The sequence below is a fragment of the Mus musculus genome, chromosome 6 (assembly GCF_000001635.26).
Source record: "Mus musculus strain C57BL/6J chromosome 6, GRCm38.p6 C57BL/6J".
NCBI lineage: Eukaryota > Metazoa > Chordata > Mammalia > Rodentia > Muridae > Mus > Mus musculus.
Window position 1 is genome coordinate 42,665,585 of NC_000072.6, and position 12,069 is coordinate 42,677,653.

A 12,069-nucleotide genomic window follows, 5' to 3' on the forward strand; every position below is an offset into this window, starting at 1 on the left:
GAAAACTATAACAACAAGGTATTTGTCTATTTATATTTATATTTCCAGACCATAGAACAATTAGGTTAATGTAAATAAATATTTATGGATAAATTTACTTGCTAGACTAAAATAGGGTACCCAAATGTTAGAGTAGCTATAACACAAAAGCCACAAATTTGTTATGATGCTATTTATAGACTTTTAAATAAATTCTTTTAAATTATGTATGGGTAATTTGTCTAATTGTAATTATGTGTACCAAATGTGAGCATGGTTCCCTGAAGATACTTGAAGAGGGCACCAGATCCCTTTGAAGTAAAGATACAGATGGTTGTGCGCTCTCAAGTCGGTGCTAGGAATCAAACTTTGGTCCTCTGGAAGAGTAGCGAGTACTCTTCACTTCTAACACATCCTACTGCACCACCCCCTCCCCATGAAGTAGTTTTGGTTTAACATGGGGAGGCAAGTACTCATGTGATTTTATTTAATTTTTCAAAGAAGCCGAAAGTCAAATGAAGCCAAAACTATTACCAGCTTAATTTCCTGTCATACACAGGGTGTAAATTTAGTGAGGTAATTTGGGTACTGAAGAAAATGTTTTCTACTAATATATATATATATATATATATATATATATTACTAATATACTAATAATATATACTAATTATATATATATATATACACATACATATATATATATATATATATATATTCAAGCGAAAAAAATATTCAGGTTCATTTTGACTTTCAGTTCTTTCCATATGGCCCACTTATAGCAGTTTGCAAGTGAAGTTTACGAATATTTGTGAAGTGGGTCACTGGCTGGAGGGTTTGTGGCCCTAATGACATAATTACTATTACCCCAGTTTGCTTCCTGTTCTTCCCAGGAAATGCTCAGAAAATCTGTACTTAGGAAGTGAGGATGCTTGCAACCATCCAACAAGTGACTCCGAAAACCTGACACCATTTTAGTTTCATTTCGGTTTACCAAACCCCTCTACCAAGCAGTCATTGCCCAGAGTACCTCTTGTGTACCTGATACTCATTTTAAAAAATTTTGTTCTTTGTACTTAGTTAAAAGGAATGCATATTGGAACCACTGTCTGAGGAACAAAGGCTTCTCCTCTGTGAAAGCCTTCAGTGCTCAGGAACTTTTGTTGCACACTCAGCCAGACCATATTTTCCTATTGTAGATAACCAGGTTCCTAACACACTATTAGACTAGGCTATTGTGACACCTAAAAGGAAAAAAATACAAGTTGTCTGAGCAACCCACAAAATACTGACAGCCTTCTGTTTCTTCTAACATGAACACCTGCAACTTTTTCAGAACCAGAACCAGCTTTACATCCTCCTGATTAAGGGTTTTATTGGAATTCTGTCTGAAGAGCTGCCAGTGTTTCTGGGCAACATCCAATCCACAGGAAAGTCTTGTTTCTTCCCACCCTCTCCTAAAGTATTCAAACTGAAGCTCAGGTCACATTGTAGCTTCCTTCTGGTATTCTTTGATGGAAATGCCCATACCTCCCACTGTGCATAGTTTCCTGCACTACATAAATAATAAATCCAACTTGTGCCAGTCTCAGTGTGTTACTGTGGTCTCTGGTAAAGGGCTTTGATAACGCCATCTGCAGTCCCTCAGTGGTTTCTCTATTCTTCCCTCATTAAATGCCTCTTCTTGTCTCAGTCCTGGATATCTAGCAGGATTGTGCCAAGTAGGAAGAGGTGAACTCAGGTAAGAAATGGCTTTAATATAAACATTTGTCTTTGGTTTGTGATGTTAATGAGGACAAAGAAGTAATAGCTACTAAAAGAGTAGAAATTTAAAAAACTGTGGCAGCATGAAAATTTCTAACCGATAGTCTCCCTAAAGTCAGGGGTCAAATAGGTGAAAACTTAGATCATGGTATACAGACAGTGGTAAAAAACATACCAAAGGCACTGAGAAATGGGTAGGAGTCTTCGTATACTAACTGGCCCAATTTAAGAGCAAAACTTGTTAAAGTTAGTAAATGAACAAAATTGAACATCTTAATGTCTATTTGCATCTTCATGAAGTGTTTTATACACTACAGCCGTGGGAAACAATAGAAGCTAACAATCTAACACAAATGCCCTTTTGGAGATTCCTACAATCCAAAACTGTTGTAAGTTTGCTAGACAGGAAGCTCAATCACAAGACATGGCAAGAACAGCAGGCTTTGTTTTTGCTGTTGTTTGGTTAGGTTTGGTTAGTTTTTGTAGAATATCCATAGAAACAAGAGAAGGTGAAGTGTGCTCAAGCCTTGGCAGATGGAGTGGCTACAACTGTAGAGCCATGGAGGGTTGGGACTGCTTAGCCTGCCATATCAGATGAAACCCAGTACTTGCTGGCCTTGTCAGCTGCTCAGTGGGTGTAGCTCAACCACATCTTACTGAATGTGAAGCCTCTGAAGGATGTTTTATTTGAGTTTATTATAAACTTTTCCAAATAATACATGCACAAGGTAAAAAAAAAATTAAATAGTACAGCGGAACATTAAATAAAAACACGGTTCCCACCCCACCCTCCTTCTATAGTCTCATTTCTTAGATGCTTTTAATATCTATTTTTGGATCTTCTGTTGGCTAACTTCCTACCTTTACATAACATGTTTGAACAATAATCTCTTGACTTATTAACATTAGACTATCTTTAATCTTTCACCATTACAAAAGATAATGCTTTAACATACACCACCTCCACCTTTCTCCTGCCTACTCTTCTCCAAATGCTTGGTAGATATTCTTTTGAGGGTCTAATTTATAGCATTGGCCAGCACACTAACCATACAACTGTGTTCTATTATCGGAAGACAGCAGCTTTTCATCCACACTTTGAATATTTAAGTAGCCCCATTTTTTTCCTTTTACTTCCCTTCTCTCAACTAATTCAGCTATAGTTTTGTGCATCAACTGATCAACATCCCTTTCTATCTCTGATATGAGTGTAACATTAAACCTTTCAGTCTTTGTTGATAGGCTGATCAAACCATTGAAGATCTATAAGTGGCATCTATACATTATTTGGGCTATTAAAATACTTTTACCAAGCCAAGTGGAAGAAACTTAATTTTCTCTACACTCCCAATGCCATGATACCCATATCAAAGGAAAGGAAACATACCTACTGCCAGTGCCCAATCAGTCTCTTCTCATACTCCACGAGACTTTGAAATCCTATCCCATTCTATTTTCCTTCATGGCTCAGCCCAAATTTCTTGACATTCTGTTTAATTTTTGTGATTAAAGACTGCATGCTTTTCATATCTCCAAATGTCCCATCTCCTCAGTGCTACTCTGGCATATTCTTCACAGAGCCCAGGGTAGTGCTCTCTTCTGATATCTACCACTCTAGACAGAGACACCCTGAGTGAGGGCCACTGTCTCCAGATCTTCTTTCCTTTTCTTTTTTGGACTTTCTTCCACATATATATGGAAAGAAAGTTTTCTTTTAAATGGAAAACTTCCTTAATAAGGGTACAAAGGGGGGAGGGAGAGTTTCTAAAGACTTCCCTGCCAAAAATGTTTTTCTTTTTATATTACTCTTGACAGTCTGTACTATATGGAATTCTGGGAACAAAAGTTTTCAAAAGTCAACCATTGGTTCTTTGACTTCTAGCATTCAGCACTGCTAGAATTCTCAGGTTTGGTTCAGCCTCTTTCCCTTCCCTGGGCACTTTCAACATGTTCCTTCTAGCCCTCCTGTTTCCACTTTTCTTTAGGACCCTGCCTAGATGTGGTTGGTACTGGGTGCCGTCCCTCTGCTGTTCCTCAAGTCTTTCTTATTCTCTCACTGTCCAGGCTTTCTGTGCTGCCTTCTGGAAACTCCTAAGAGTTACACAGTGATTGTCTGTTTCCCTTTCCTTCTTTTCAATTGTGTGATATTTCATTTTGATGCATGTCTGGAAAGATTCATTCTATCTTGTTTTCCAGTCTATATGATGAAAATTTATGGCCATCTCGTTTTGCTTTTACAATGTTCAGGATTTTCTCTTAGTAATGCACCTCAAGTCTCTCTTGGAGAAATGGTCAGAATTTTACAGATTTTTCCTTATAAATTATGCTTCCATTAGTTTATAATTCCTCAAGCTTTTTATGTCTAAGTGGTTATTTTCTTTATGCTTCTTCCTTGGACCCTTCGATGTATGAAAAATTCTATCAGGAAATCCATGCTGAGAATCTTTGTTAACTATCAGCTCGTTAAATGAGTCCTGTTTCTCCAGCAAATGTCTGCTATACCTAGAAGCTGTGGGCTTTTAGGGTGTGAGTAAGGGTGTCACCTCTGAGAAGAAAATTACCTGACAGGCTAGTGGGGCACTTATTTCCATGGAAAGAATATCCTTTGGAGCACTAATTTTTTACCTCTCCTCAGGTGGTTTATTTGATTTCTTTATTCAAACAACAGTAACAATAACAGTTTCACTAGTTTCAGTGGTAGGTTTTCTGTTTTCTATGTACAAGGGTCGGGGCTGAGTAGACTGGGGGTCAATTTACAACTGGTATAATTATTTAGTAGCTAGAGTTTTCTAGTGCTCAAGTCTCTTTGGGGTTCCAGTGTTCGGATCAGTATATTCTGTCTGAAATGGACCGCCATGTTTCCCGATCATTATTTCTCTTCATTTACTTTCTCTCTTCCTGAAATTTGTTGAGATCTTCTCCAACCAAATGCTTTTAGTCTCCTTTGCTGAGAGGTCTCAGTTTTCTTTTGTATTCCTGGACTTCAGTTTCAGTGGGGCCTGGGAAAGGAGGGAAGGCAAACTTACATGTTTAGTCCATCATCTCAAATCTGGAGTACCACTGGAAACATTTGACAGGGAAAGAGTATAGGTAACTTTATGGTAAAGATCTCAGGCTTGACTGCTGAAAGTAGATGAAAGGGGCAAGAGTGGGAATGGAGAAGAATTACTCTAAATGATTAAAGATCTTCATATGCTCCAGTATAGGGGAATGCCAGGGCCAGGAAGCGGGAGTGGGAGGGCTGGGGAGCAGGGCAAGGGGGGGGTTATAGGGGGCTTTGGGGATAGCATTTGAAATGTAAATGAAGAAAATATCTAATAAAAAATAAAAAGAGAAAAAAAGATTAAAGATCTTATTGTCTTTCTGAGAAAATGAAGCATCTAGGACTTTGGGAAGTCAGGGACTTCAATAATAAGCTACATTATTTAAAATCTAATAAACCAAAAATTGCTTTTATGGTACCCAAGGGAGAATGACAATCTAAATAATCAGAACCTAGAAGAGTCGCCTGATGCTAATGGCTCACTCTTTTGTACTGGAAGCACTTTAGGAGCCTGATTTAAATTCTTCCTGTCTACTGATGTTTGGGAGAAACAGAGAGTCTTTTTGTCCTGCTAAGGTTAGATAGAGGCTAAGTATAAAGAGCCCAGACTCTGGCAAGCAGGAGTATAAATGTTCTGTGTTGTTGATTTGGTTTTTTATTTGGTTATTTGAAGCACTATAATTATTAATACCCATTCTGCAATCATAGTGCATGGCTTCATAATCATAGGCCTATCATTATTAGCAGTAGAGTCTTACATAATTTACTTAATCTCCATAAAAGTCAGCTCTTTTATCCTAAAATAAGAGTAATAATAATTTCTACTTCATAAGACTATTGGGACAATTAAATAGCATAGCCTATATATAGGGACCAATATAATGCCTGGCACATACACATATTATCAATATGTGATAATTGATAATAATTATTTTAAAGATATTTAAAATCCCTATATGATACATATATATGTATATATAAATATGAAATAAATATAGGATTAAGAATTTGTACAATAAAGACACACACACACACACATACACAAACACACACATAAATGTCTTATAGTCTCTGCATTCACCCACTTACAAGCTATGTAAATAAAACAGATTATACTAAAATAAATTAAAAAAAAGAAATCAGAAAGCCAGTTGTGTACAACATCAATCTTAGATATAACATTAATTAAAACTCATAAAAGAAACTTGAAATGAAATGGGGGAAAACCAAGAGATCTTTGAATGTATAGCAATTAAATAAAAGTTGTGTTAGCTCTGTGGAATTTCTTGTCCCAAACTGAAGTTTTTATATATGTATAGTCAATAAACCCCCACAGCAATTATATCTTAAATATCTCACTATGGGAATATAAATACCATTTAAAAGCTGGGTGTCTATTGTTTTCTAAAAAATGTCTATTGATGGTTAAACACTTATCTTAGGATTGTTCTAGTTTTTGTGAAAATCTCTTCTCTGGATTTTATCAAAGTGGGAATTTAAGCTGAAAGAACTAGGTAAAGAGGCCATATCTAAGTAGCTGTAAAAGATAAAAGGAAAAGGCCTACATTGTGAACTCGGGTGTGGCTGTGCACACCTGTAACACAGCTCTTAATGGCAAGAATGAAAGAGCATTGCTTTTGAAGTAAAAAAGCCCTACCTATCACAGAGAGGCATTGTCTCAAGCAGCCAGGAAAATACTCCAATGTAAGTTTAGAATCCTTCCTTTAGATTCATAAAACAATGTACCAGAATTACTTTAGAGGGTGAAAAGTATCATACAGGATAGGGTAGGGCAGATAGCAGTTCCTTCTTTTAAGTTGATTTAGTGTGTTTGTGAATGGATCACAGACCACTTGTGGAGGTCAGAGGACAACATGCAAGAGTTAGGTCTCTTCTTCCACTTTTCCAGTTCTGAGGATTGAACTCATGTTTGAGGTCTTGGTGGCAAGTGTCTTTACACACTGAGCCCTCTCTCTGGCACTCCATAACAGTTATGTACTGTGTATTTAAAAACAAAACAAAACAAAACAAAACAAAACAAAAACAAAAACAAAAACAAAAACAATAACAAATGATTGTGAATGTGCTTGGTCTGGAGAAATGATAGATATTGGAGGAGACAGATATGCTTTGCCTAATTCAAGTATTAAAAATATATATCCATATTGAATGGTATCTTGCTAATAGATGTGAGCTTTATATTTATCAGTTGAAAAATTAAAAGTTTATGACTATCTGTTTATAGTATCTAAAATAAAAGTTTAGGTCCAGAATGTTGTTGGGTTAAATAACAAAAATGACAAATGATGTTTTCTCAATACCCACTAGCCTCTGTAATCACTTTTAGAGGCACTGTACAACTCCAAAAACCCATATGAAATAGATCCCAATGTATAGAATGAGGCCATAGAGTCATGGAGAAGGCAAGGTTCTTGCTGGTAACATACAAATGGTCAATTAAAGACCTAGAATTTGGGCAGAAGGAGTCTAAGAGAAAGGCTGATGTGAACTTCTGAGCTGTGGGAGCTAATAATCCAGCATGAAGTGGAAGAACCCTTCCATTGGCATACACCATAAAGTCCACAAGCTTCTTTAAAACCATCAGCCAGACTCTCCATGTCCACCACAAGAAGCAGAGACTTTTATATCTATCCCGAAGCCAAGGAAGCCAAGGGAAGGATTGCCCTCTATGGCTCATCAAGAAGGCTGGATAGAAACAAATTCCCAAGCTCCCAGCACTAGGCCAATACAGGGTCAGCAGGGTACCTGACAACTGAGAAGCAGAGGGGTCGGGCTCATAAGCACAGACCTCGTTCCTAAGAAATTCTGGCTTCATTTTGTGCTGTGTTTTTAACCCACTTCCTAGAGACAGAAGTCGGTAATAAGACACAGGAGCAATGAATTAAAAGGAGAAAGCCAGAACTTTAGAAGACAGAGGTAGAGGAGTAAACCCCCATCTCTGCCTACCACCCCAAGCCTCTCTACCTGCCACCTCGATGGGCACTCCTTACATCTGTGTGAGGAGGTACAATTTCATTATATTCTCTTTCCATTCGGGCAGATAGGCTAAGCTTGTAGCCACTTCCTTCTGGATAGGCCAGCCCCAGGCCTCAAAGAATGGAGCCAGATTCCTCTGCACTTGCTGGGAGAACATCTTGACCCATAGATTCATTTTGTCGACGTTGTCTGAGGGCGGCGAGCTCGATGTTGTCTGGTTTCTGTACTCGGTGAAGAGACGAATAAATGGCTCCCAACCAAAGGCCTCTTGGAGCTAGAAAGGGAAAGTTGGAAGTAGGTGAGACATCCAATCTACAAAAAGAAGGTCCAATACACAGGCAAACTTAATGAGTTCAGCCTGCTAAACTTCAGCTTTGCACCCATCACTGAGCATTTTGTGTGCTGGCTTCATGCCCTACTCTCATTGTGTAATCGTAAGAAAAACGTTGAGGCTAGGGCAGTGCTTGCAGACCCTCAGTGAGGGATGGGTAGGGAAGCAGCTCCAGTCGTCAGTGTTTCTCACCACGGTCAGCGTTTACCCGATCATGAGATCATGAATGGAGTAATGAGATTTACACACAGGGATTTAAAACCTGCTGGGGTGGAACAATCATTATTTTGCCCAGTTGTACAGTTAAATTCTAATAGCTTGGAAATCCCCACAATCCTCAGTCACCCTCACACTAATTCACAAGGCCACTAAAAACGGCCTTTGGAATAGAAAGTGAATCAAGTAGAAGTCTCTAGACAGCCTAGTTAATTAGAACAAAATATGAGCTCTAGAACATCAACAAAAAAGAGCGTTAGAAGATGCCACTGGAAAGAGTCACATGGCTTCTTTAACAGTAACTTTCATGAGACTATTGGAAAGAGCCCAGGCTAGCCAGGGTCACAGGCTTTGCCGTTAAGGGGCCACATGGAAGTTACCAGAACCAACATGTCTTCATTTCCTGGATGAGCAAAGTAACTCACATCAGGAGAAAGTAGCAGTGGACAGAGAAGGATTTGAACAGGTGGAAGAATCAGAATAAATTATGCCTGGCTTGAATCTAACCATGATGTCACTCCCCAGAGTAATCTAGGGACTGATCCCTGGCACTGCGGCTGAAAACGATGGCTCTGAATGACAGTTCTGAGGGAAGGTGAACCTCCAAACCCAAGGCAGAGAGCGATCCTGGGTTGCCTACATATGGTGGAATCTGTGGCAAAGCAAAGCCATAGCAAGGAGAGTACACACACATCTAAGAAAAATTGGATCATAGCTCATTTTAGAATATGTGGTGACTGTTGCCTGATAGCTACTCAGTAGGAAAGGCTGGCTTCAGTCATGGGTGTGCCTGGCTTTAAAGCTATGGAGAAAAAAGTATATTTGTAGTACTCTTTGTGCCTCAACCAGGTTTAAGATTTTTTTTTCTTTAGTGCTATGCTCTTGTGCCTCTCGATGGGGGTACAGCTGACATTATTAAGTCAGTTCAGCGTTGTGCACTTCATAGTGTCATACAGAATACTGTACCGAGAAGCATCATTACATGCTGTTATCCCCAGATTCTCTCGTTCTCATGTAGCTGGATGTGGGAGGCAGATGCAGCGGTGGTCTCTGGGGTCACCAACTTATCATCTCATCATGTGGCCTTGGTAGTCCCACTTGTCCCATCGCCCTCCAGTCTTTCCCAGTACCTGTAGGTACGTTTCCAACGCAGTCCAGGCGTTCCAGTGTTTCACACTGGGTCCCTTGCTCAAGTAGATTCGGACTCTCTTCTCCCGAACTGGAGGCCATAGCGCAATATTGGCACGGCTTCGGGGTATGCCCAGGACCGTTTCATGCACGTAAACACACCACAGGTTGCACGTGGCTTCCGTAGTATGTGGGGGGAACTCCCACTCCTGCCTCTGCTGATTGCGGCCCAGCTCATGCACAGGGCCCCAGAGCCCCTTGGTCCGGATGAGCTTCTCGTTGATGAGTTCCTGCACTGACTCCAGATGGCACATGATGGGGTACCCTGCGTGCATCCAGCCTGGGGACACAGAAAAAGAGAGCAGGTCAGCATCCTCCTCCCAGCTTGAGAAAGGATCAGAGGAATCGGAGGGGTCAGGTACATATCATGAGAACAATTGAATCGGGTGACTGGGACTTGGGAACTTGCAGATCATAGAGCCCCAGCATATACATGATGGGTAAGTAACATGGCGTTTTGTGTGTGTGTGGAAATCCTAACAGTGGGAATGGGAGCTGTTCCTGACTCCTTTGTCCACTTGTAGGACCCTCCCCCCCCCCCCCCAAGTTTGCCTTGTCCAGCCTTGATGTGATGGCATGTGCCTGCTATGTAGCTCATTATGCTGTCTTTGGTTAATATTCCTGGGAGGCCTGCTCTTGTTTGAGGGGAGGTGGAGTGGGGTGGAACTGGGGGATAGAGAAGGAAGGGAAGAGAGATGGGGGTTAGGGGGTAGAGGAAGGGGTGGGAGAAGCTGGTCAGGATGTAATATGTGAGAGAGGATAATGAGATGGCTCAGCGGTTAAGAGCGCCAACTGCTCTTCTAAAGGTCCTGAGTTCAAATCCCAGCAACCACATGGTGGCTCATAACCATCCATAACGAAATCTGATGCTCTCTTCTAGAGTGTCTGAAGACAGCTACAGTGTACTTACATATAAAAAATAAATAAATAAAAAATATTAAAAAAAATAATTTAAAAACAAACAAAAAGAACCCTTCCACCTCATCACCACATCTGGACCGTATCTTTTCCAAAGCGTCCAGTAGCCCCAGGTTCCTTCTATCACCTGTACTGTCCTAAGGCACCATCTGAGCCCAGACACTCGCAGGTTTCCCTCTGCTCAGTCTGCACTGCCATTTGCACCTGTCTTGTGACTTGAGCCCTGGGGAGTGCAGGTTGCTGAGGACCAGTCATGCTGTTGTATGAGGGTCCCTTTGGGGAGCAGGGTGGTGATGGTGTCCATGTGAGGGTGTGAAAGGGTGCCTCCACCCCACTCTTAGATATGGGATTACCTACATTGATACAAGATTATTCATGCATTGTGAAAATAAGGATCCAGGGAAATTTTGATGGTGCTTCTGTGTTGTACCCATAACCTTTGTTTTGGCTTCTTGGTTCCTTTTCAAATAGCTTTGTTCAGAGTCTTCCAGGACTCTCAACCAGGTTGAGGCCCTCTACTATATTTTCCTAATTCTTAAAATTCCCTGAGCGGCACCACAGGTCACATCTCTTGATGTCTTTGATACTTCTTGACGTGCTGACATAAGCTACTATTTATTTCAAAATCGATTCCTCCCTTTTCCATTTAAACAGCAAGGAATATATCTACACGTCTTGCAAGCAAAACATTTTTACTCTCCTTGCCTTCTAGCTACGCGGCTGTGGAGAGAGGGTCCTTGGGGGCAGACACACAGAGCTTCCGGAGCACCCACCTACTGAGATCTGAACATCAGCCACTATCCTCTGTGGCAGACGCAAAGGGAAGGTCTCGCCTCCCAGCTTAGCCACAGCCTGCATCATCTCATCCCAGAGGCGGAGCAGTGGCTCAGGATTCTCCAGCGTTCGAAGATTTGCAGTGGGCACAGTCAGGATGATGTTGTCAGTGGCCAGTTCTCCCCATGGACCTGGATATTCCAGGAGACGCCTCTTCCATTCTTCCTTGGATGTCTCCCCTATAAAGAGAGGCAATTGAAATATTGCCTTGAAATACCTTTCTCCAGATCCCTTATGATAAAACACATCTACAACTTTCACTCCAGATGAGAACCACAAGATAAGAAACCACACATCTCTTTTGGACGTCCCCGTGGGTGTGATTTATTTATTTTTCTTGGCACCAAAGCAGAACTTAAAGACACCAATCACCTCCCTCCACTCGTCTACCCCCACCTCCTGTACTGAGTAGCCCCAGAAACCTCTTCAGTTTTAGCTTCTCCCACCTCGCAGTGTGAACCTTGTAGTGTCTACTTACCTAGCTTGTAGAATGGAGCACGAACAGCCCCCTTCACTGTAAGGGGCACAGAACCCAGTTTGCTATTCTGAGGCACAATGATATAGAGGAGACCACCCCAGAGGCAGGTGATTGATTTCGTGGGTTTGTCCAAGCAACACCGGTTAATCACAAGGGGGCCTCGGAACAGCTTGCTGGCCCTTGTCAGATCATCAGTATGACAGCCAATTTGTATCTGGAGCAGAGAAATAACCCTCAGTCACATGGAGTATGTGGGTGGCACAAGAGAGCATAGGAAGTAGACTCAGAAGGGCCATTAGGTTATGACCCCATGTACCACTGACG

The 12,069-nt window shown here is 41.0% G+C and overlaps 1 protein-coding gene across 8 annotated transcripts in view; it reads right to left on the reverse strand.

Annotated features, from left to right (window-relative positions):
* Window positions 1–2,414: 2,414 nt before the first annotated feature.
* Tcaf1 (TRPM8 channel-associated factor 1) overlaps window positions 2,415–12,069 on the reverse strand; it is a 42,133-nt gene continuing 32,478 nt past the window's right edge. For 3 of the 8 annotated variants that reach the window (XM_006506752.4, XM_006506754.4, XM_006506753.4), the window contains 5 exons: window positions 11,746–11,959; window positions 11,207–11,446; window positions 9,458–9,795; window positions 7,795–8,054; window positions 2,415–4,739 (listed from right to left, as the gene is read on the reverse strand). In XM_006506752.4, coding sequence (XP_006506815.1) covers window positions 4,730–4,739; window positions 7,795–8,054; window positions 9,458–9,795; window positions 11,207–11,446; window positions 11,746–11,959 — 1,062 coding nt within the window. In that variant the 3' untranslated portion in view covers window positions 2,415–4,729. Of the gene's footprint in view, window positions 4,740–6,962; window positions 8,055–9,457; window positions 9,796–11,206; window positions 11,447–11,745; window positions 11,960–12,069 lie in introns of those variants that run through there. The other 5 variants (NM_001355769.1, NM_001355770.1, XM_006506756.3 and 2 more) reach the window with 4 other exon arrangements.